A 21,213-nucleotide genomic window follows, 5' to 3' on the forward strand; every position below is an offset into this window, starting at 1 on the left:
AAAGAGTTAGGCCTACCCCAACGGAGTTGCCACCCTCGTGGTCGTGTGACGTGATGGCAGAGATAGGAAACCTGTTGAGATACTCGCCCCAGCGGCGTCAGATTATCATCATGGCGTTAGATACAAGATACTTTACTTTTGTGTCACATAATATTTAGCGAATCCTCCCTATGCTCATATAAAACTGGGCATATGTGAGTTGACCTTGTTAACTGCTATAATCCTATACTACACAATACTAGTAATTTTATTTTGTTGTGATGATAGATGAGTAAAAGAGGATTCCGGGTGCCGAACTAGGTCATATCTCGTATTTCGGATTGACAAATAAATAAATAAAAAAAAAAAATACGAGCAACCACTTACTGAAAACAACTTGCTTCATCAAAGCACCTTTAAGATGTGGATGGTTTAGAATAACACGATGGAGATTCGGTCGTGTAATAAAAAGTTTGAGGAAACTACAGAATCTACGCCATTACTTTGAATAACATACGTATTTTAAAAATTGGCGTAGTGATACTTCGCTACGCTCAAGGGCACAACTTTAGAGATATATCGAATTTAAAGTTATGTTGAAAGATTTACATAGGAGTGTCGTCGGAAAATCCTTTGTTTTCCGTACCGGTTGGCGTTTTGGAGTTTTCTGTGCCAAGTTTAATGGGTGACAAAGAATGATCAGGTACTTTCGTTTCTTTTCCTTCATCTCCGACCTTCTCATTGACTAAGGTCTTTTCTTCGACTTTCACGTACGTGTAATTGGCGGCCAAGTAGAAAAAGAGGAGCATGTCCAGCGCCATCAATCCAGCAAACAAAAAGAACTCCATGGACTAGTGAAAAACCGAAAGCCAATTGCGTCATAGCCATTAACAATGTGATGTAATAAGCGAGAGTGAGTTCCCCACCTGTCTAGGTATGCCCTTGGCTTCAGCGACGATGATAACAATCAGGTTACCAAACGCGATTGTCAAAAGCCAGGTAGCTTGCATAACCGATTGCATACTAGCTGGGGCCTGTATTTGACAACAACATTTTTTAGATGTATTTTGAAAATTTAAATAGTTTTTAATATACTTGAGTAAAAGAAAATTGTAATCCCGTGACTGAGAACATGACTTCAGCTACTGTCATGACGAAATATTGTGGTACCAGCCACAACATGTGGACAGAACTCGGTGGTGTCACTTCAATCGGCAAAAGTAACTGCTTGATTGAAAGAGGAATTAGCATTTCTACATGAATGTTTTTAAGTAATAAAAAAATTATACATTATTGTTGAGATTCATGAGTTGAGGATTAAAGTGAGATTGCTGTGCGACAATTGTGTACGAACCACCTTGAACAACAGTGATATTTCCAATCAAATTTTCCATTATAACATCTCCATTTCGAAGAGCCATAAACACGTCGTACCTTTATGTGGATTGTTAATGTAGTTATTAATTTAGGAAGGGAAGATGATTATGTCACTCACGTTCCAGCATCGATTTCTCGTACATCGGTCTGGATGAATAGTGATGAAGAGGCAATTAGTTTCCTAGTGAAACTAACAATTCGCTCTCCCGCTTTAAGGGTTATATTGCCTTGATTAGGAACTTGATCATCTTGCCGGAAAACAAACCTGTTTTGTTTTTACACCAACGAAAAAACCGAAGAGAAAATAATTAGAAAATGAATCGTTATCAAGTATTTACCCGACACGCGGTTGGCCCGTACTGGATTTATCCAGTGGCTCCTCGTTTTCCATTCGCATCAGATCCAGTTTACTATTATGTCCAGTAACGATAACAGAAAATGCCTATAGTTTTCGATGGGATCTGTTATTTACAAGGCCGATAATTCTTCTATCCTAGCTCGTTTGACATTCACCTTTGTGCTGGCACCTTTGATCGTACCAGTCCACGTTGGAATAGTAAAGTTCATTTGTTGACATGCAGGACTGCTGATTAGCTGTGCTGTGATATCGATCGATTGATTATTCAGGTTACGTTCGAACGAATAGCTCGTTGCGTTAATTTCAATCCATTTCACTTGGTTGTTATTGATGTAACTGATGTTCAGTGGGCATGGAAGAGTGTTGATGAAATTCAACTGCGTCATTCCAGCGTCAGGAATGCTAGGATAGGTAGGCTGGAGGTACAATTTGTAAATCAGTTCTTCTCGCTATGAATTTTTGAATTATCTTACCTCCAGGTATAGTTCGACAATGCCCGAAACGACAAAAGCGAATCCAGCAAGCAAACCGCCTGTCCCGATTCGTTGAAGTGGGGTAAGTAATCCACATTTTTTGAAACACGGGTAAATCACACTCTCAAAAACGGGTACCAACGCCAGAATCAGTAAAGGATTGACAATTTGCAACTGATCTGGTTTAATAGTAGTTACTCCAAGAGTCCCATCCATTCGAGTTGCTTGGAACGTCCACCTGGAGCCCTTCAAATGGGTGATGAAAAAACAGAATAATTCGGTTTACTCAACAGATTTAAAAATTTTAAATGACAATTACCTGTTGATCAAATAAAGCCCAGAAAACCGGAATAGGCACATAAAGGAGCAAGACCCTCAGAACCTGTTTAATGTCTTGGATGAGTTGCCTATCGAATTTGTCCCCCGCAAAATCCAGCCAATGTTCGTGTTTTTCTTCTCTGTGTTCAATCTTCCGTACGACGGCGTGCTGTAACATCATACCATTCAAATTATTTAGTATACACTTAATTTGTTACGAATGGAAGCTGAGTTTTAGTTGCAATTACAGAAGTAGAATGGAAAGAAGCATGAAAGTCATAAGTACCGCCATGCACTTGACGACCTCAACCATAACGTTACCGGCGGTTTCTCTCATTTTATAACACCCTCTGCCACCGAAAAAGACAACTGGATAGATACAAAAATAAATAAAAACAAGATAATGCATAGCCAGAAAAAAAAAAGGGGGGTGGGGAGAATGTCGACATAAACCGGCGAAGGCCACTAGAACATATCCCAACATTTCACGAATTTTGAAATCATTATCGCACTAGTGAATTAAGAGGGCGTGCCCCAACCTATAGCGTTAGATCCGTAAATGGATGTAGAAGCAATTTTCCCCGGATGGATACAAAGTCCCATAACTTACAGCTACGCATTTTGCGACATCAACCATGACATTGCCTTCGGCTGGACGCATCTTGTAATTCCATTTGCCGGAGAAGAAAATAGCTAATCAAACAATCCAAGAACATGTTTACGTATACCGGTGCTAGAATGCAAATGGCCGAATTATTGCATCCATGGTAAAACCCGAAACTAACTACGTCATACCAACAGCGATGATCATCAGGAGAGCTGGAACGCCGAAGGCTAGTGGAAAGCAGGAATTGGACCCAAAGCACTGAACATCTTCTCGAAGGATGGGCGTGACGAATGTGGAAATGAGCGATCCAGCATTGATAGCGACATAGAAGACGGAAAAGAACTGTTCCAGTTGCTTATCCTGTTGCGGTCGAATAAATTGGTCGCCACCAAATGCTGACACACAAGGCTTAATTCCACCTGTGCCCAAGGCAATGATGAACAGTCCCAAAAGTGAAAACTCTCTGCGGAATACAGGAGATTATCTGAGGTATTCAAATGCAAATTCGTAAACAAACACTTACTTTTGCGGCAACGTGTTTGGTATAGACGCCACACTCAGCAAAACGTTACCACAAGCGTAAAGGCACGAAAGATACAGAATGGTCCTGGAAACAAAAAAACCATATTAGTGTTTTTTACTGTAAGAAAAAAACTCACAAATGCAAATCTTACTTGAATTTGCCAAGATACGTATCAGCAAGGATAGCCCCAAAAACAGGGGTGAAGTAGCACAGCATGGAAAAGAGGTGGTACCATATTGTCGAATCGTTTTCATCGAACAAGAGGACATCTCGCAAATAGAGCGTGAGAACGGCTAAACAACAAAAGATAAAAGAATGTAAACTGATTGTTAAAATTTTTGGAAAACGGAAATTCAGGTACTTTTCATGCCATAGTAGCTGAACCTCTCGCAAAACTCGTTGACGACGATGAAGAAAACTGCTACCGGATACTTGTGTTTCTATAACAATGGTAAAAAAAAAATTACAATCAAAAATTGGATTGTAATCATGTTAATAAAAGCAAACTAAATTTGGAAACGTGTCGAATCGTGATACAAATAACAAAAAAGAGCCCCGAGGAAAGGAAAATAACAAAAAATCTTAAAATATGGTGTAGTCTATAACGCAACAACGCCAACAGCGATGTTGATCAACAGTAAGCTCGACTATGAGTGGTCTACGTGAACACGCGTAATAATATTTTAAACTGGCCGCTGGCATGGCTGGAGAGTCTGCCGGGCTCTGGAATCAACAAGCCGAGCGTCAAAGAATGTCGCGTCGATGGCATCCGGAATCAAATGCCAAGTTGATTGAGCGTGACAGGTCGATTGTTAAACGAAGCGAGTAAAAAACAATGGTGTTGAAAACGACTCACAGCAGCAGATGTGATTTAAACGCTTACCTGTGCGTGAGCAATTTCCGCGTCGTTGTTGGAACTCATGTTTACAATGTGTGACGCTCGGCGTCAATCACAATACACGAATACAAAAAAAATCTGCTGACTTGACACGCAGACGCCTACTTTGACACTGCGTTGGTAGTTTTAGTCTGTTTATACAACACGAATGTGAACTAGGAAACCTTGAAAATGGGTCGTGTCGGTCAAATGGGAGTCTTCTGACTGAGCGGTGGGTTCTACCTGTGGTTGGGGGTCTAGTCATCTAGTATACGGAATCCAAATAGGCTATACTGTAGCGGAATCAGAGCCCTGGGGGCAAGCTCTCAGGGAGGTAAGCACAACGAACAGGTACAAACGACAGGTGCAGGGGGAAAAAAAGGATCTCGAATGGTCAATAACAGCTATGAATTTGGCTTGCGAATAGCGCAAAATTTGCGTCTTCAAAACCATTTCACCTTTTCCGTCGTTGATTTAACCTTTGCTACATTCTTGTGTAAATTCGTCCGCAGTGGATTTTCCCATAACCTTTTGGACATTTCCTCTCACAATGATGATTGGTCAATACGTCACCTATCGTTATACCCATCCCAGATGGATTTCGCAGCTTCATTTTAATTTGCAAAGGAAAAGTGTGATTCCCCGATTCGTTAAACGTGCCTCGAATACTCGTAAGCGTGTGTCACCTGACTTTAGTAATATATAACAACACGTGAAACTGTTTGAAACTACCTTTGCATCGTTCTTCCCCTCGGTGTTATCCTTGCATTTTCCAATTAAGGCGAGAGCTATGAAAAAAATATAAATTATTAATAGTTATACTACTGGTTATGGACAACGAATCTGTGAAAAGACACCAGATCCTTCGGACACAATAACAACGCGGAATAATAGATTTTCAATATGGGAACAGGAAATGATCAACTTACTTTCCAAATTACTCGATGATAAGTCCATTCCATATGGGAAATGTCGAGATGATAAAAATCTGGTGCGTTGCTTTTACGTGAAAATAATGAAAACAAGCAATGGATTTACTATTTGCTCTGAATTTCACCGTACTTGGCCTGAAGGTACACTCAAACTGTTGAATTATTCAAAAGAGCTTTTCGGTGGCGACCATGGAGTATATCACGTATCGGTTTTGTAATATGAATATGCAACAGTTAGTTGAATTGCTGTGTCGCAGAGAGATCCTTGTTTGCTTGTTATAAAAAGGTTATCAGTGTGAGGAAAAAGAAAGAAGGGCGATTGAAATGCCAGCTGTTTCGACAAGTGTGCAACGAGCCAGACACGTGTTGCTTGGAATCAGTTTCCACGAATTACTGACGAATAGCAGACGATGTTGTCAAACATCCCTTTAGCACACGTACCGCTCGGAGTGATTGTCACAAATGGTTAGCCAGCATCCGCCGGATGTACGTACAACCATGGTACAACGATCCATTTACGACAGGTTGAAATAATTTTGATAAGCTTTAGTTGTATTTATGTATCGGATGTATGACTGTATTAACAATTCACTCGCTTTTACGAAGATTTGGGAAAACACTATTTTCACGTTCCAAAATTAATGCATTTAGTTTATATTTTAATGTTTAACTAACCACCAGAAAGCTAAAAATAAATATTGTTTACTTTGATAAAATGGTGAAAAATACCACAGTGACGTTTATATTGCAGTCTCGGAAGCAAATGCTTGGTTATCTGTTCCCTCAATTGCTGTAGAAGTGGGCAACTTTTCCTTATCCTCTTTCTCATCTTCGACGTACTTATAGCGTAATGCTAGGATCACGAATAAAATAATATCCAATGCAATTAGTCCGGAAAACAAGAAAAACTCCATGGACTTGGAAAAATCGAAACGTTAGATGAGATTATGTCGAAATGCTACATGAAATTAGGTACCTGTCTAGGAATTAATTTGGCTTTAGCTACCACCGTAACAATTAGATTTCCGAAGGCTACATTCAAAAGCCAAGCAGCTTGCATCACCGACTGCATCCGTTCTGGAGCCTGTAAAATGATAGCATGCGTAATTACGGTTAACGTGTTGATTCTACTGTTTAGTTAAAATACCTGAGTGAAGGAAAATTGTAATCCAGTAACAGAGAACATGACTTCTCCAGCAGTGATGATAAAGTACTGAGGTAGCAGCCACATCATGTGCACTGAGCTATATGGTGTCACTTCAATTTGCATTACCAGCTGTGACATTTATATTAAACAATTACTGTTGTGCATAACTGTAGGTACTAAATTGGATCTTACGCCGTCCTCGTTTTGAGCAGATAAAGGGTTCAGCGACCGTTGAACAATTACGGTATAACAACCGCCTTGTAAAACAGTGATAGTTCCAGCGGGATCGTCCGTATTTATCTTACCGTCCTTCCTCGGGATGAACACCTCATACCTAAGGCAGATTTAAATTATTATGCAACAAGTGTACGTGTGAATGGAAAACACATTTCGGACTTACGTGCCGACAACTACCTCTAAAACATCTGTGCTTACAAGACGTTCAAGCATCGAAGAGTTGTTTGAGGCGAGGAAAGGAAAATGGATAATCCTATCTTTTGATTTCAGTGTGATGTTCCCTTGATCGACCAAATCATCGTGCAGATTTAAAATAAATCTAAACGGTTACACACAAACATAAATATGCTTTAACATTTTGAGAAAAATGGGAAGGTACCCAACGCGAGGTTGTCCGGAATTTGCCTTATCCAGAGGCTCTTCTGTATTCATGCGAGCGACTTCCAGTTTGCCGTTCCGGCCAGTAATGATGACGGAGAATGCCTTTGTCGTGAAAGGGAAAAAAAAATTAGATGGAACTTGGCAATAGTCCGATAAAAAATCATACCTTAGTTCCAACTCCATCGATAGTACCAATCCATTCAGGCGTCGAGAAATTGACATTACCACAAGTAGGAGAAAGCAAATTGGCTTTCACTTGAATAGGTCCGTCACTGAGGTCTCGTTCAAAAGAAAAACTCTTGGCATTTATTTCGAACCACTTCTCCGGGCGGTTGGTGTGAACGTATGAAATATCCACCGGGCATGGTAAAGTATTTACAAAATTCAACTGAGTCAGTCCCGCAGCTGGAATACGAGGGTACGTTTTCTGTGCGATCAATCGTCATGAAGGAGTCTGATTGAAACATTAATGCGACACTATATACCTCCAGATTGAGCTCGACAATTCCGGAAATGACGAAAGAAATACCGATGAGCATACCCCCTGTGCCAATTCGCTGGAGTGGAGTCAACAATCCACATTTTTTAAAACAGGGATAAATCAAGCTGTTGAAAAGAGGCGTAATGGCTATAATCAACAACGGATTGACAATTCCAATTTGATCTGGTTTGACGGACATGAAACCCAAACTTCCGTCCATTCTGGTTGCTTGAAACAACCAACGTGAACCCTGTAACCCAAGAGGTCGGGATAGAAACAAATACGTTTAACTCATTAATTTAATGTACCTGTTGATCGTACAAAGCCCAAAAGATTGGAATGGGAAGGTAAAGCACTAAGACGTGCATAACTTGTTTGATATCTTTAATCAACTGCTTATCGAATTTATCTGAAGCAAAATCTAACCAATGGTCGTGGGTTTCCTCTTTGCTTTTGAACTTCCGTCCAATTGCATACTGTAAGTAAAAAATTTATTTTTAACCAAAACATTTAATTAAAGTAAAATTCATAGAGCTGATTATTACGGTAACACATTTTGAAACGTCGACCATGATGTTTCCTTCAGTAGGCCGCATCTTGTAGTTCCATTTGCCGAAAAAGAAAACAGCTATTGACCAAACGAGAAAACGCAAAATCATCGAGTAAAAATGTGACGTTCAAAAATTATAAAGGCGAAAACTATGTGTGAATAAATTTGAATACCGATGGCGACGATCATCAGGACAGCCGGAACGCCAAAGGCCAACGGAAAGCAAGAATTCTGGCCAAAGCACTGAACATCTTCACGAAGAATTGGCGTCAGTAAAGTCGAAAGGAGTGATCCAGCATTAATCGAAATATAAAAGTACGAAAAGAATTGTTCTAGTTGCTTGTCTTGCTGGGGACGGACGAACTGTTCGCCTCCAAAGGCCGACACGCATGGCTTGATGCCGCCCGTGCCCACTCCGATAATGAACAATCCCAAAAGAGAAAATTCTCTAATTGAAGAAAGGAAGATGTACATTTCCGTTAGAACAGTTCTGACTAAAGGCTTCATTTATATGCTTGTACTTTTGTGGCAGCGTATTCGGTATGGAGGCCACGCTTAATATAATGTTACCGCAGGCGTAGAGGACTGTTTTAAACGTTTAAAAATTCTTTTAACTGATTCAGCACCTTAAATAGATATCCATAGGGCATATACACATACTTGAAAGGTAGAGAATTGTCCTAGATTTAGAATGGAAAAAGGTATTTCACATCAGTATATGGTGTGTTAGTCTTTCAAACTTGTCTGAGTCTTTTACTTGAACTTTCCGAGGTAAGTGTCTGCCAAAATTGCTCCAAAAACAGGAGTAAAATAGCAAAGCATGGAGAACAGATGGTAGTAGACGGTGGATTCACTTTCATCGTATAGCAATATATTCCGGAAGTAAAGTCCGAGCACAGCTGCAGGAGAACATAATAGTAAAAGCATTAAATGAACCTCACAGTCATGTGATACGGATTTGGGGCACTAACTTTTCATGCCATAGTAGCTGAACCTTTCGCAAAACTCATTGATAATGATGAAAAACACGGATTTGGGATATTTGAGCTTCTGGGGGGTGAACAGATTGCTGTTAATCATCTTCCTGATGATGTATAATGGAAAATTTGCTTACCTTGAGCTGATCTTCGGGATCCCTTGAAACCATTTTTGTTGTTGGTCAACAGTAATCGTCCGTTCTGCTGGCCCACTCAACTACGACTCGCCACATAGTTTTTAGGTTTTTTTCAGCTTCGCTGCAACAAAGTAGCAACTGGATAAACGGCCGGAGGGCGCCCTCTGGAGAGAGTGTCTTGGTGTCCATGTAGGTCAACTTGGATGCCATCCTGTTTTGCCAACGGATAGCGTGGTGCGAAGTATTCAATCGGGCTAGTCTTCAATTTAATCTAAAACAAAAACTCCAGCATTTCTGTTACTGTAATTATTGTCAAAATTTGCCAACACAGGTAGAACAATATAACTTTTTTCTTTCAGCGATAAACGTTGTTGTAGAACGGTAATGATTGCGTGCGTTTCGGTCCGTTTTCTCAACCTATGACTAGGTATGCAGGCACAGGGGAAGCTGGACCAAAGTGAAATTCCTAGAAAAAACAGTTTAAGTTATCTACCGGGCAAATAAAAAAATATGCAAATGACCGACATGGCAGAAAAGTCAAGCCGGCCTGACAGGTAATTATTCGTGATGCTTTCACAATCCAAAAGCTGGTTTAAGGACTTTTGATGCTGTTTAAGCAAGTTTGCTGAACAAATTATTAACAGTTACCCTATTGTGATTGAGGTGACAAGTTGGTATGGTCTTTGTATAGTCTTGCAAAACTGTTGTCTAGCACACTGTTGGTTAATGGAAACTTATTAAATCCAAGTAGCCTATAGAAACCCAAAACAAAACAATTGTGGTCAAGGCGGTCTTTTTGGTAGGTTTCATAGAGCAAAATATTACAATTTAAAAAAAAATGTTAAATTGAAATGGCTGTTATTATACAGACTATAGTAGTTGTCAAAACAGGTGGTCATCAATTACTATGCATTCAATTACACAATAGCTGTTATCATCCATTTAATGACCAATACTGTCATTAGTCATATGCAAGGAACAATGTGCACATTACTCATGCCTTTTCTAGTAGAAAAAAACAATCGTGCGTTTTTCTGCATGCGATAAGGCTTCTTTCGAGAATCACGTTTATCCACGTCTAGTTTAGCAAGAATATATAAGAAAGACCAACAATGGAATACTGTTTTCATTTTGTCAAATATACACAAGTTTTCTAATATTTGTTTTGTTGAGTGTGAATGCTTTCGAAATCTGGTTTTCGTACATTTCAGAAAATACTTACAAGTTTTTGCCAGCTCTTACCACAAGTTTTCCCAGTTCGACAGTCGTATCTCCCGTACAGGTGTCACCTCAGAATTTGATAAAGCTAGAGTTTCCACTAATTTTCAGAGAACCTGTTCTTCTATACGAAAAATCCAGATTCTGCTACGTCAATCACCATACCAGAAAAAACTATAATAATAATATAAATAATAAAAAAAAATATATATTTGTTTATTTCGAAAGCATACAGCTGATGGGCACTTCCTAACACCACAGACTTCGTAGTCTGTGCTAACACGAAGCTTTACCTTTTCCATGCATCGACCAAAATACAAAGTACTGCCACTGCCACCTTCTTTAATAAGCAACGTTTTTAAACGTCTTTGACTGCACATGAGCACACTTTCGTGTCGGCATTTGATGCAGAGCGGATGAAATGTGAAACAATCTCAAATGGGGTTACGCAACTAATAGGTGAAAAAGGGACTAATTTACGTCCTTTATAATGCCTCAGGTCATACCCCCACCTTTAACCTCAGTCGAAAGATAACCAATGAGCAGAAAGCAGGTATAAAAGTTAGGCCATGTGCTCTAAAGTGACAGTTCGAGCAGTTCCACGAGACGCAAAGGGTCCAAGATATTATACTATAGGCCGTCCTAGGAAAAGAGAAGACAAACTGGAAACTATTGTATAACGACGTGTGCCTTCATGTTTTTTTTAATAATTTCAACCTACATTTTAACTTAATTGGCGGTTCGCTCTTCTTCAAAAATAAGAAACACGTACGTAAGGTAAGATGTCGGCTCAAGTTTTCCATTTTCGTTGCCTGGTATCATGCAACGTGTGCTTTGTGTTTCGTCTGTTTCGTTTCATACACCTGTAGATGTCTAATAGGGTGCCCCTCAAAGAAATACCAGATACACTAAGACGATCACATCGACTTAATGGCGTCTCAAAACTAAATACTACCACCAGTTCCATCTCAACGCAATCAAAGGTATACACATCACCAACAGTTAGTCACACATTGTATGTTTATTGTCTCATAACTCACCACAATTTAGGCTCCTCTAACTCAGAAGAATGTCAAAGTCATAAGCAGTAAAAAGCCTTGTCAACGTCGACGTAAAGTGACAACAAGTGCAAGTTCGTCCAACTCGGCTACGTGCAAAAAGCCGGTAGTCAGACGAACAAAGTCAGACTGTGTCGTGATCGATATCGATGATCCAGTTCCAACTTCAGGATTAGTTCCAAGTCTAGTTGGTGTTAAGCCAGAGGATGTATGGCTATGCCAACCTTCAGTGGCTCACGTAGAACATCTTGATTCAATAATTTATTTTATTTTAATTGATAATTTATTGTATCTTAAGGATATGTTTTTGTACGCCAAGACTCTAGAGAATCGACATTGTTTCTCGCCAAATTACCTATCAGTTTGTGGCTCTCGAGTTACCACCGAGATGCGAGCTACATTAGTTAATTGGATAGTCGAGATTCACGTAAGATCTTGTCAGTATGCGTCAATCAAATTTCTATCTAAACAATTTTTCCATAACAGGGTCATCTGAAACTAGAGCCGGAGACATTGCATACAGCTGTTCGGCTATTGGACGCAACCTTGCAACATTTCAAAGTTGGCGTGAACCGGTTACAGCTATGTGGCTTAGCAGTTTTCTGGCTTGCTACAAAACTTGAGTCAAGAGCCCTCAATGTCAGTCGACTGCTAGTTTCTTACTTTTTCTTATATTTACCGTTTGGATGTTTTGAATTTTAAGGCCCAGGATTTGTTATATCTGATGTGTTACAAAGGAGATGTTTCGATTCTTGTTCGAATGGAGCAGACCGTATTGAAGATGCTTAACTTCCAGCTTCAGGTGGCCGATCCTATCTTCTTTCTTAACCGATTGATGCTCTACGACGAGAACGGTCAAAGTGAAGAGGTAAATTCGCTGAAATACGGTATCCTGTCGGTCACTGTCACTGTCTATCGGTTGTACATCTGTATAGTTTTACAACACTTGTACATATTGCATGGATGCTATCCTGCATGATATCACGACAGTGGAAATCCCGGCCTCCGAGTTGGCTAATGCTGCCCTTCTAGCTGGGCGAATGATTGATGGGCATATGGGATGGCCATACCCGATTGGGTACGCTACAGAACACTGGCCATCACCCAAGAAGCTTGAGCCCTTGGCAAAGAAAATGATTCGAGCTATACTTGAGGTATTTAAGTTTGATGAAAATGTACTGGCATTTTGTAAACACTAACATTTGAATTAAATTTGTTTACGAATTTAGGCCGGCGAAGGAAAGTCGATTTATACTGGGGCTTACAAGAAGTATGCGAGCCGAAAGCGGTTTTACGGTCTGAGTGAAAGCCAAAAGTTCAGTTCTGTAAATTTAAGCAAACTGATTGAAGTGCTTCCGAGTTCTATTTGTTGATTAGCTTGATTTCTAATAGTAGTAATTGTATTTGATTCCACATTAAGAGTATCGATTTTATTTATTCACTCTAGCCTGTTATTCATTTTTTCTCCAAATTACCACAATACACGTTTTATTGTCTCACTGAAAAATGTCACATAGATTTCCAAACTTTTTCATGTTTCCCGCCAAATATCCCCCTAGCGACAGTTCGTTACAGCTGCAACAATAAAAGCATGGCTGCTTGTTACCTAAGATCGCTAAGATGTTGTTTGGTTGAATAGTAATTGTAATCTTAAACTTAGATCTTTTAACGGGAACACAATAGGACAACATAGATTTACAGAAAATTATGAGCGATTCAGCTGGTATGAATGAGCATGATTTATTTGAAGGGGGCGAGTCGAAATCATCTTCTCAAGAAAGTGGCCTTTGCAGTACTGTAGGAGCAAAACATTTCCTAGTTATGAAACAACTTATAAAATGAAGAATTAATTATTTGTTGTCTAGATGATGGCTATTGATGAAAGCATGGGAAGTCTAGAGGAAATATCTGATAACCTTCATCAACATCTAAACACACATCTCGATCATACATCCTTATTGCAGTATGAACTAGATACACTTCGTGCTCAACTAGTTGAGAAGAATAGACTTGTATGAGTATTTCACATGTAAATGTCAGGAATCCTATTTATGTTTAAAAACCACTTTTGACAGATATCAACTCAACAAGTAACTATCAAACAGCTTCAAAATGCTCTAAAGGCAAATCAAAAGGAATTAGAAGATCTAAAGAAAACATCAGAAATGGAGGTATATGTAGGCCTTTTTCATCTCTGTTATGCATGAACACATTGCTGGGCTACAAATATCTTTCTTTGAGATGAATTGGGGCAAGATAATTTTTTCCCCTTAATAACAAATTATCGGAATGGCACACATTTACAGAAGAACTTGTTTTTCAAGTTGTTTGAACCTCTGACTGTAAAAAAAGAAAAGAAAAAATAGCTTGCTAGCATGAAAAACTTGGAATTTTGTAAATGCAAATTACTAGATTGTGAATGGTGATTTTGAAATAACATTCATTCACCGTCTAACTAATGTAAGGATGTCTATGTGCGGTTAAGTCGATCACCCAGCGTAGTTGTAATATTTAAAATGTCTTTCATTTGGATGTTGGAATGCGTTGAAGGGAAACTTCATATCATTAAGCTTGCATCAACTTTTTATTCATTAACCCCTTCATTGAAATGCCAGTGCTGTTTGATGTGGCTAGTATATGGCCTAGCCTAGCTAGCTGTTGGATGGAGCATGCGCAAACAGATATATGTGCTTGTTCTTATGAGGTATGACTTTGCAAAGAAAGAATTCATATGGCAAAATCTAAAGCTATGGCTACTTGTACTCTTAGATAACCTGCAAAAATGAAACGATCGATTTACTGCAAACGGATTTGATTGATTGCCAGCAACAATACGCCAATTGCATTCAACAGGTAGGGATTTGATCGCTTTTAAAAAGAATGGTGATATGTTTTGCACTTTCTACTAATTGTGCGTTGTTTGTATTCCGCATATCCAGATCATGAATCAAAATCGCGTTCTTTCGGAAATACGGGACGACGATGCAGTCCTCGTCGAGAAGATTGCTCATTTGGAAAAGAAGTTGCGTAAAACTGGGAAGACTACGGAAACTCAAACCGATATTCCCCCGAGCTGCGGCGACAAAAATGACAGACAAACATATTGCTCTTTTAAAAGTTCTCCACCGCCATTTAGTCCCCCACCGCCTTTTCACTACCACAATCGCGCTGTAAATGCCCAACCTTCTTTCGGGTAGATTCGTACAGTGACGACCGAAATATTCTTTCATTAACGTTGATATTGATTTTAAATTAGGTCATTTCACAGTGATGCCGCAAATGGTCAAGCTGACAGCTGCTCGCCACAATTTACTCATCACAATTCTGCCCAAGGCAAATCAACATTGGCCCAGCAAGGACGATACGCCGAATCTAAATCTGATAGCCAGCAATTTCCTTGGTCTCAGGTACTAACTTGTACCGAAATTTATTTCATTGACAGCATACACATTGGCTAAATAGTGGGACACATCAGTTTCAGGATCTTCTTTCTGAAGTCCGGCAAATACAGAAGCTTTTGCAATCGACAGGTGAACGATCTGGTCGTGACACAGCTAAGGCTCCTCTCGGGAACGCTAACTCTATTCGCACAGACGATCTTACAGGATTTTGGGATACGATCGCCGAAGAGCGGCAACAAAGGCTTCAGTTAGATCATTCTCTTAGACAAATGGAACTGGATGTTCTAGAAGTAAAAACACAAGTTCAAAGCTGTAAAGCTCGCTTCCAAAATTACCAACCCTCAGCCTCCCCACATTGGAACTGCTGTCCTCCAAAATTCTGCTGCTCACCGACGCATGAAATGGTTAAGCATTGTTCTTGCGTGGACGAAATTCCTGTTCCTCATTCTAAACTCCGGTCCTCGACTTCCCTGTTTACACTTGTTTAATCTACACACATTCTTTACTGTTTCATCCTCTCCACCTGACCATGTGCCAAATCTTTATCTATTAAAAATTGTGTGCTGTTATTAATATTTTGATTAGATTATAGCTGGTTATATGTGGCTGCGTCCTCTTACCCCAAGTACCAACTATAGCAGATAAACTGATTATTGGTGGTGCAACTTGGATGCTGTCGTAATATATGCGGTAAAAATGGCCACGGAAAAGAACGTGCATGATGGTTTTTGTCATCGAAAATTGCCAAAAAATGTTGGAGTTACGCGAGACGCTGTTCTTAAATACCGAACTAAGCGTACGATTTTAGTTCCATTTTGAGCAGCCAATCAGCATGTTATTGTCATCCCTTATCTCTACGTGGCTTACTTCTTGAATAGAGACGAGTGACTGCGCAATCGAAACAGTGAAACTTAAAACGACAGTTAGCAGTACCTGTAAATTTTACATGGACGCTTTGAGAGCCGTGATCGTTGCTCTGTCACTGCTAGGAGTCGCGATAATCTACTCGGATATTGTTGAAGATGAGACCGAATTCCCAAACCAGGAGTCAGGTAGAACTTTAAAAAATCAATAAGAAATTTACAGTGCGATAGAAGTTAGTATACTCTTATTTACTCTATTTATTTACTAACCCAAAAGATTCTACCCCATCGACGGATATTAACGTGGAGGCCGTACTATCTGGCCAGCTGCTAACAGGAGAATCAGGTTCCTTTGAGTCACCAAATTATCCTACAGCTGACCACCAGTTGGACTATGTATGGCTTATCAAAGTGGGACCCACCAAGACTGTCAGACTAGTTCTAATTGATTTCGACACGGAGACAGGATTTGATTACATTATTGTAAGCTCTCTTTCGTTTCCTAATCCAAAATTTCATCAGAAAATAACTATAATTATTTTGAGACAGGTTCATGATGGTGATAGTACGGAACATCCAATACTTTTGGTCCATAGCGGAAATTCCGTACCTCCTCCCATTCGATCTACTAGCCATAAAATGCTTGTTCGTTTTATCACGAATAACAAGGGCACTAGCCGAGGATTTCATGCCAACTTCTTTGCTGTAAAATTTACTAAATTTTGGATATGGACGTTGTTTATTTTCTTATAATGTCTTTTCATAGGTTCCACCATGTTTCAATGCCATTCAGTCTTCATCAGGTGTTATTGCGTCCCCCAGTTTCCCATTCAGCTACGACAGCAATATGCGTTGCGAATGGCTCATCACCGTGGGTCATTCAGAGAGAATTTTATTGGAATTCTTCGACGTAAATACCGAGAAAGACTATGATGTCATACAGGTAGTCCATATTACATCCATGTAGTAAAATAACTTCAAAGCTAATTTTGAGAGTGTTTTCATTTTTTCTACCTCAATTTTTAAGAAATTATATCTCCCCGATGTGTCGTGTCACATATTTACTTTGTTTTTTAATCGAATTGATAGATTTACGATGGTGATAGCGATCGAGCTCCATTTCTCCAACGAATCAGTGGGGATCATCGGAACGAAGTCCTCTTTCAAGTGTCCACTTCCAACGTCGTATTGGTTAGCTTGACTACCGATGAAAGTATTTCTGAAACTGGGTTTGCCGCAAAGTTCACAGCTGGAAATCATGCTGGTAAAGTATTTATTTACTAGTATAAACAGAATGTGTTTTCGTGGTATTCATTATTCTTTGACAATAGATCTGATGCAGTATTTTATGGAGGAATATCCAGATTTTTTAAAAGACTCGGAGCTGAACAGAAAAACAGAGGAAGAACAGGATGGAAGACAGGAAATTAAAACCACGATATCCGACGCAATGATTTTTTATGAGGAAGGAGTTAAATCCAGCAACATCACTTCCTCAGAGTAACTCCTTGTTATCAGTAATCCTAGTGAAGCGCAATTTCTTGCATGTGGACCGATGAAACGTTTATTTAAACTAATTTGAACCAAATGATTAATAATAACCATAATGAATTTCCAAAAAATCGTTAGCTATGCTGATGCTGTTTCCCTTATGCAATATTGACTGCGTTATCGCTACCTAAACACGTTATGAAACCATAGATAACGAAACACGTCAAAGAAAACCAAACCGGCAATTGACACAAATTAAACTATTAAGCAACCAATTTTCTGTGGATTCCATTGTTAGGTAGTATAAAATCGACGTACTTTCTTTATTTAATATTTCCTGTTTAGGTACACACTTGAAAATAGTAAAAAGCGTTTGAGGCCGCAAGAAATTTTGCTATTACTCCTTGGGTGTCGCTTAAACAAGTGACGTGTACGATAAGCAACAAAATGCTGTTTTAAATTTTTTAATCACATTGAAATTTTATTATTTCCTGTAGGTTTTCCCCAATAGCGCGAAAAATGCAAATAGACGGAACAGAAGAATAAGTCCTCCAAGGCAGGCTATATCCCGATAGAAATATTCCTGTTTATAATGGCAGACGTGTGGGAAAAAATTAACAGGTTATCGAATTTACTATTCAAGAGTGAAATAGCACTTACGGGTTTGAAGTTGTAAATTTCTAGAATATCTTCTCCGCTGCAAGCGACGTTTTTCTCGTAAGCCGTATACAGACCAGTAAGGATTTCCACAAAATTGACAATTTCGTCAGGTGCACATTCAGGGACAAGCTCATTTATGTCAGAGACGTTATAGCCGACGTATTGACAATCTGTATTGTTGAATTCGACTTTGTACCACTGGTTAATGGATAATGCTTCGTTGCCGTACATGAACCAGGACAAGTAACGTAACCAGTCCAGATAAACGGGAACCGAGCCATTCTGCAGGAAAAAACCACCGAAAAGCAGCACTGGAATAATCATTGGTGCAGATATAGCCAGTGCAACTTGCGGTGTTGAAGCAACGCACGAAACAAAGTAGCCTGCATTCGTAAAATGAACGTGATAGCTGACCGGAGAGAATGTGACAAAGAAATTTGAATTTACCAAAAGAAGTGGCAACGTTAGTTACGAGGATAACGATTCCAGCGCCAATAAAGAATCGCTCTACCAATGGATTCAAGCCGATTATGTAATATGGGATGGCGAAAGCGACGAATGGGAAGAAAATGTAAATGGCTAGTTCGGCGAACGTTTTGGACAAAAAGTAGACATCCGTCCGGTACATGCCGTTAAAATGCTCACGTAAGAAAATCGGCAGTTCGAAAGAGAAAGTCTGCCCGTTGGAGAAGTAAATATTTGTTACCGAAATATGGACGGCTAATTGAAAGAAAAAAAGCAACTCACGTTAATGACAGCAAAGACGTTTTCGAAGGTGGCATTAGTCAAAAACAGGAAAAGAACTCCCTGGATATTCAAAGAACTGCTGGCATCCATTGATTGACCTTGGTAGATGAGCGCAATCAGAAGAGCGATAAACTGTAAATAGATCAGAAACGAACGCTATTTTGTGTTTTTTTTTTTTACAATAATCTCGATCGATTTACAATAGAGGACGACGCTTTCACCACCAGGATCTGAGGATCACGAACTACAGAGAGGAAGGAGCGCCATATAACGGCTGAAAATTGCTGGAACCAATTTGCTTTGTAAGGTGATTTTTTCATATTTTCCGAATCGTTAATATTTTGTCTTGTCGAATGATTGTTTTCTTTCTGAACGATTTCTTTGACTTGCTTTGCAGCTTCGGAAGTATCGTATGCGTCGCATAAATACTTGATTTTACTGCGCGATTCTATTTCTTTGCCAGGTACGGTAGCCAAACTGAATATGTAAAAGTCGGCTGGATTGTAATTGGCGGGGCATGGCATGCCGTGACAGGAAAAGAAACGAAGGCAATCATCGATAGGTCCCAGAAAAGCCGTCCTCCCCTCCGCCATCAACAGAATACGATCAAACATCGCAAAGACTTCAGAAGATGGTTGATGGATTGTGCAAATTACTGTTTTCCCAGCTGATGCCAGGTTTTTCAATGCCTTTAAAGATCAGTCGAAAAAGGGTAAAACATCTTTATTAAATATGCAACCAAATTAATTACCTGGACGATGTTCTGAGCCATAAACGAGTCCAGACCTGACGTAGGCTCATCACAGAACATCAACGATGGATTTGTGAGAAGCTGAATTAAAAACAGATAAATTCAATTGCAGGATATAAAATTTTAAACAGTTTTTGGAGCTAGCAGACCTCACAAGCAAATGCCAAACGTTTCCTTTCACCACCCGAGATTCCCTTAATGCCTTTCTCGGGATTGCCGACGAGCGTGTTGCGACACTTGGTAAGTCCTAGTTCCAGAATGACTTCTTCAACTCGTTCCATTCTTTCCTCATAACTAAAATGTTTATCCATTCGCAGTAGAGCCTGGAAACGCAAGATTTCCCCAACTTTCAGGGTACCAATGAAGAGGTCATCCTGTTGGACGTATCCGGAAATACGGGCCAAAGCATCCGTGTTGACTGGAGCGCCGTTCAGGAATCTCGTTCCAGTGATCTTCAATTTACCTGTATTGCGGAACGTTAAGCAATTAAGAAGTGTGGTTTTTCCCGCTCCACTTGCTCCCATGATGGCCAGAAACTCGCCCGGCTGAACAGCGCCAGTCACTTGAGGAAAACCGGCTAAAGGTCAGTTACGTAAAGGGATCGCATAATTTATACCGTTCTACCGTAATCGAGGATGCGCTTGTGGGTAGTTTGCTTCTTACGACAACGCCCTTCTACAATATCAATTTCAGCTTCGATGTTTTCCCAAGTGTAAGTCACTGGCTGAGTTGTCAAAACGCCTTTTACATGTTGTGACGAAAATTCTAGGGCTGTTTCTTTATTAGCCATCCCGTGCTTGCCATTTTTTACTTCATCCTATTTGAAAGAGAGGTCTGATATTTTAACAAATATTCAAATATTCTGAAAGCAAGCACTGTGTGGCATAGTACTTAAAGGAGGAAAAATGCAAGTCATAAGTTACATAATTTAATGAGTAGATAAAGTTATTGTGACCCTTAAAAAGTTAGACAAAATAATTTTACGTACCTTTTCATCATCATAAGCCAAATTATCGTGGGGGATTTTTAAATTCGTTTCGTCGGATGTAATTTTGTATTTCTCCGACATTTCTGTCCGTGGAAAGTTTGACAGACTTTTCTATTGGAAGGTTCGCTGAACAATAGGCTTCGCAGTCTGAAAGGACCAGCAACTCGTTTGTCAATGATGAAGTCACGTTGACTAACACGCAACCCGTGCCGCTTATCTTCCTATCCACCGCTCTGTATATCTGTTTATTGACTGATGGATGCTGATAAAACTGTTATACAACCCAAGGTTGCTTTGATTTAACAGCTTTAAAAAGTAATTATTGGTTCATCACTTTTAACCGTGTTATTGTTTTGTATTTTAAACACAGTAAGTATAAGCCCGCTTCTTAGCCATGATCTAACAATATATGTATGGCATTAAAAATGGCTATAACGATTTTTCTGGTAAAAACGCCTGCATTTACATGTTACGTAAGGACGTAGATAAATTAAGAAAAAGGCTGGTAAAGCAATATCGTTCGGCATTGACTTACCTTAATTATGTAACGTAAAACGACGTTATGTTCGATTTCTTCGGGCGTTGAGAGTACTATTCTCGTTTCAATTTATTAGTAACGCCTTCAGTGATTTTTAATACCGTAAAATGAAAATACCGACGTCATAGTTATTCTTTTTAAATA

The 21,213-nt window shown here is 39.5% G+C and overlaps 6 protein-coding genes and 2 long non-coding RNA genes across 13 annotated transcripts; 4 read left to right on the forward strand and 4 right to left on the reverse strand.

The window, feature by feature from the left end:
• Positions 1 to 425: 425 nt before the first annotated feature.
• On the reverse strand, positions 426 to 5,584 carry LOC116928789 (solute carrier family 15 member 2). Of its 3 annotated transcripts, none has more exons than XM_032935900.2 (16): positions 5,442 to 5,584; positions 5,245 to 5,300; positions 3,997 to 4,075; positions 3,787 to 3,928; positions 3,636 to 3,719; positions 3,301 to 3,575; positions 2,792 to 2,874; positions 2,507 to 2,674; positions 2,188 to 2,433; positions 1,870 to 2,130; positions 1,695 to 1,798; positions 1,475 to 1,621; positions 1,269 to 1,413; positions 1,075 to 1,203; positions 906 to 1,013; positions 426 to 830 (listed from the first exon to the last, which is right to left on the reverse strand). In XM_032935900.2, the coding sequence occupies exons 1-16, from the start codon at positions 5,467 to 5,469 to the stop codon at positions 585 to 587; spliced, it is 2,301 nt and encodes a 766-aa protein (XP_032791791.2). In that variant the 5' UTR covers positions 5,470 to 5,584; the 3' UTR covers positions 426 to 584. The 3 variants fall into 3 exon arrangements, with proteins under 3 accessions (XP_032791791.2, XP_032791790.2, XP_032791793.2); XM_032935899.2 differs by lacking the exon at positions 2,792 to 2,874 and adding an exon at positions 3,116 to 3,198; XM_032935902.2 differs by lacking the exons at positions 5,245 to 5,300; positions 5,442 to 5,584 and adding an exon at positions 4,519 to 4,712.
• A 252-nt stretch (positions 5,585 to 5,836) lies between these two features.
• On the forward strand, positions 5,837 to 7,137 carry LOC116928823. The gene is made up of 2 exons (XR_004397385.2): positions 5,837 to 5,968; positions 6,765 to 7,137. It is a non-coding gene; the product is annotated as an uncharacterized LOC116928823 (long non-coding RNA).
• On the reverse strand, positions 5,976 to 10,106 carry LOC116928791 (solute carrier family 15 member 2). Of its 2 annotated transcripts, XM_045177774.1 has the most exons (18): positions 10,003 to 10,106; positions 9,701 to 9,820; positions 9,355 to 9,625; positions 9,212 to 9,290; positions 8,998 to 9,139; positions 8,901 to 8,920; positions 8,762 to 8,825; positions 8,414 to 8,688; positions 8,236 to 8,318; positions 7,999 to 8,166; positions 7,695 to 7,940; positions 7,376 to 7,636; positions 7,208 to 7,311; positions 6,992 to 7,147; positions 6,784 to 6,925; positions 6,592 to 6,720; positions 6,421 to 6,528; positions 5,976 to 6,361 (listed from the first exon to the last, which is right to left on the reverse strand). In XM_045177774.1, exons 3-18 carry the CDS (start codon positions 9,385 to 9,387, stop codon positions 6,185 to 6,187), a joined length of 2,187 nt encoding a protein of 728 aa, XP_045033709.1. In that variant the 5' UTR covers positions 9,388 to 9,625; positions 9,701 to 9,820; positions 10,003 to 10,106; the 3' UTR covers positions 5,976 to 6,184. The 2 variants fall into 2 exon arrangements, with proteins under 2 accessions (XP_045033709.1, XP_045033708.1); XM_045177773.1 differs by having other exon boundaries at positions 9,355 to 9,820.
• Positions 10,107 to 11,140: 1,034 nt separating this feature from the next.
• Positions 11,141 to 13,137, forward strand: LOC116928802 (G2/mitotic-specific cyclin-B). 2 transcript variants are annotated; one of them, XM_032935922.2, is made up of 8 exons: positions 11,141 to 11,349; positions 11,442 to 11,555; positions 11,623 to 11,868; positions 11,929 to 12,057; positions 12,117 to 12,269; positions 12,334 to 12,498; positions 12,566 to 12,784; positions 12,860 to 13,137. In XM_032935922.2, exons 2-8 carry the CDS (start codon positions 11,442 to 11,444, stop codon positions 13,001 to 13,003), a joined length of 1,170 nt encoding a protein of 389 aa, XP_032791813.1. In that variant the 5' UTR covers positions 11,141 to 11,349; the 3' UTR covers positions 13,004 to 13,137. The 2 variants fall into 2 exon arrangements, with proteins under 2 accessions (XP_032791813.1, XP_032791814.1); XM_032935923.2 differs by having other exon boundaries at positions 11,141 to 11,340.
• Positions 13,138 to 13,284: 147 nt separating this feature from the next.
• Positions 13,285 to 15,732, forward strand: LOC116928799. Its single transcript, XM_032935916.2, has 7 exons — positions 13,285 to 13,427; positions 13,496 to 13,642; positions 13,706 to 13,801; positions 14,400 to 14,483; positions 14,570 to 14,823; positions 14,887 to 15,037; positions 15,106 to 15,732. Exons 1-7 carry the CDS (start codon positions 13,338 to 13,340, stop codon positions 15,517 to 15,519), a joined length of 1,236 nt encoding a protein of 411 aa, XP_032791807.2. The 5' UTR covers positions 13,285 to 13,337; the 3' UTR covers positions 15,520 to 15,732.
• On the reverse strand, positions 15,023 to 16,287 carry LOC116928817. The gene is made up of 2 exons (XR_004397379.2): positions 16,165 to 16,287; positions 15,023 to 16,089 (listed from the first exon to the last, which is right to left on the reverse strand). It is a non-coding gene; the product is annotated as an uncharacterized LOC116928817 (long non-coding RNA).
• On the forward strand, positions 15,692 to 18,429 carry LOC116928807 (bone morphogenetic protein 1 homolog). Of its 2 annotated transcripts, none has more exons than XM_032935928.2 (8): positions 15,692 to 15,827; positions 15,910 to 16,083; positions 16,172 to 16,377; positions 16,444 to 16,599; positions 16,661 to 16,837; positions 16,984 to 17,158; positions 17,226 to 17,394; positions 17,524 to 18,429. In XM_032935928.2, the coding sequence occupies exons 1-8, from the start codon at positions 15,728 to 15,730 to the stop codon at positions 17,555 to 17,557; spliced, it is 1,191 nt and encodes a 396-aa protein (XP_032791819.2). In that variant the 5' UTR covers positions 15,692 to 15,727; the 3' UTR covers positions 17,558 to 18,429. The 2 variants fall into 2 exon arrangements, with proteins under 2 accessions (XP_032791819.2, XP_045033716.1); XM_045177781.1 differs by having other exon boundaries at positions 17,883 to 18,429.
• On the reverse strand, positions 17,690 to 20,713 carry LOC116928792 (protein white). The gene is made up of 9 exons (XM_032935909.2): positions 20,532 to 20,713; positions 20,168 to 20,360; positions 19,693 to 20,105; positions 19,544 to 19,624; positions 18,993 to 19,481; positions 18,793 to 18,924; positions 18,493 to 18,721; positions 18,046 to 18,428; positions 17,690 to 17,968 (listed from the first exon to the last, which is right to left on the reverse strand). The coding sequence occupies exons 1-9, from the start codon at positions 20,610 to 20,612 to the stop codon at positions 17,870 to 17,872; spliced, it is 2,100 nt and encodes a 699-aa protein (XP_032791800.2). The 5' UTR covers positions 20,613 to 20,713; the 3' UTR covers positions 17,690 to 17,869.
• Between the last annotated feature and the right edge of the window lie 500 nt (positions 20,714 to 21,213).

Source organism: Daphnia magna, linkage group LG8 (assembly GCF_020631705.1).
Source record: "Daphnia magna isolate NIES linkage group LG8, ASM2063170v1.1, whole genome shotgun sequence".
Classification (NCBI taxonomy): Eukaryota; Metazoa; Arthropoda; class Branchiopoda; order Diplostraca; family Daphniidae; genus Daphnia; species Daphnia magna.

Excerpts from the sequence above, each read along its gene's own strand:
- LOC116928799 (XM_032935916.2), top strand. The coding sequence starts at position 13,338 with ATGAGCGATTCAGCTGGTATGAATGAGCATGATTTATTTGAAGGGGGC. Across the intron at positions 13,428-13,495 it reads AAAGTGGCCTTTGCAGTACT|ATGATGGCTATTGATGAAAG; the intron begins GTAGGAGCAAAA and ends TTTGTTGTCTAG. Across the intron at positions 14,824-14,886 it reads AATGCCCAACCTTCTTTCGG|GTCATTTCACAGTGATGCCG; the intron begins GTAGATTCGTAC and ends ATTTTAAATTAG.
- LOC116928792 (XM_032935909.2), bottom strand. The coding sequence starts at position 20,612 with ATGTCGGAGAAATACAAAATTACATCCGACGAAACGAATTTAAAAATC. Across the intron at positions 19,625-19,692 it reads GTTTGGCATTTGCTTGTGAG|CTTCTCACAAATCCATCGTT; the intron begins GTCTGCTAGCTC and ends TTTTTAATTCAG. Across the intron at positions 17,969-18,045 it reads AAATTTACAACTTCAAACCC|GAATATTTCTATCGGGATAT; the intron begins GTAAGTGCTATT and ends CATTATAAACAG.
- LOC116928789 (XM_032935900.2), bottom strand. The coding sequence starts at position 5,469 with ATGGACTTATCATCGAGTAATTTGGAAA. Across the intron at positions 5,301-5,441 it reads ATCATCGAGTAATTTGGAAA|CTCTCGCCTTAATTGGAAAA; the intron begins GTAAGTTGATCA and ends TTTTTTTCATAG. Across the intron at positions 3,720-3,786 it reads ACGTATCTTGGCAAATTCAA|GACCATTCTGTATCTTTCGT; the intron begins GTAAGATTTGCA and ends TTTTGTTTCCAG.
- LOC116928791 (XM_045177774.1), bottom strand. The coding sequence starts at position 9,387 with ATGGTTTCAAGGGATCCCGAAGATCAGCTCAAG. Across the intron at positions 8,319-8,413 it reads CCTGATGATCGTCGCCATCG|CTGTTTTCTTTTTCGGCAAA; the intron begins GTATTCAAATTT and ends TTTGGTCAATAG. Across the intron at positions 7,312-7,375 it reads TCGATGGAGTTGGAACTAAG|GCATTCTCCGTCATCATTAC; the intron begins GTATGATTTTTT and ends TTCACGACAAAG.
- LOC116928802 (XM_032935922.2), top strand. The coding sequence starts at position 11,442 with ATGTCTAATAGGGTGCCCCTCAAAGAAATACCAGATACACTAAGACGA. Across the intron at positions 12,058-12,116 it reads ATTGGATAGTCGAGATTCAC|GGTCATCTGAAACTAGAGCC; the intron begins GTAAGATCTTGT and ends TTTCCATAACAG. Across the intron at positions 12,270-12,333 it reads TTGAGTCAAGAGCCCTCAAT|GCCCAGGATTTGTTATATCT; the intron begins GTCAGTCGACTG and ends TTGAATTTTAAG.
- LOC116928807 (XM_045177781.1), top strand. The coding sequence starts at position 15,728 with ATGGCCACGGAAAAGAACGTGCATGATGGTTTTTGTCATCGAAAATTG. Across the intron at positions 16,378-16,443 it reads CAGGATTTGATTACATTATT|GTTCATGATGGTGATAGTAC; the intron begins GTAAGCTCTCTT and ends ATTTTGAGACAG. Across the intron at positions 17,395-17,882 it reads AGCAACATCACTTCCTCAGA|GTTTTCCCCAATAGCGCGAA; the intron begins GTAACTCCTTGT and ends TATTTCCTGTAG.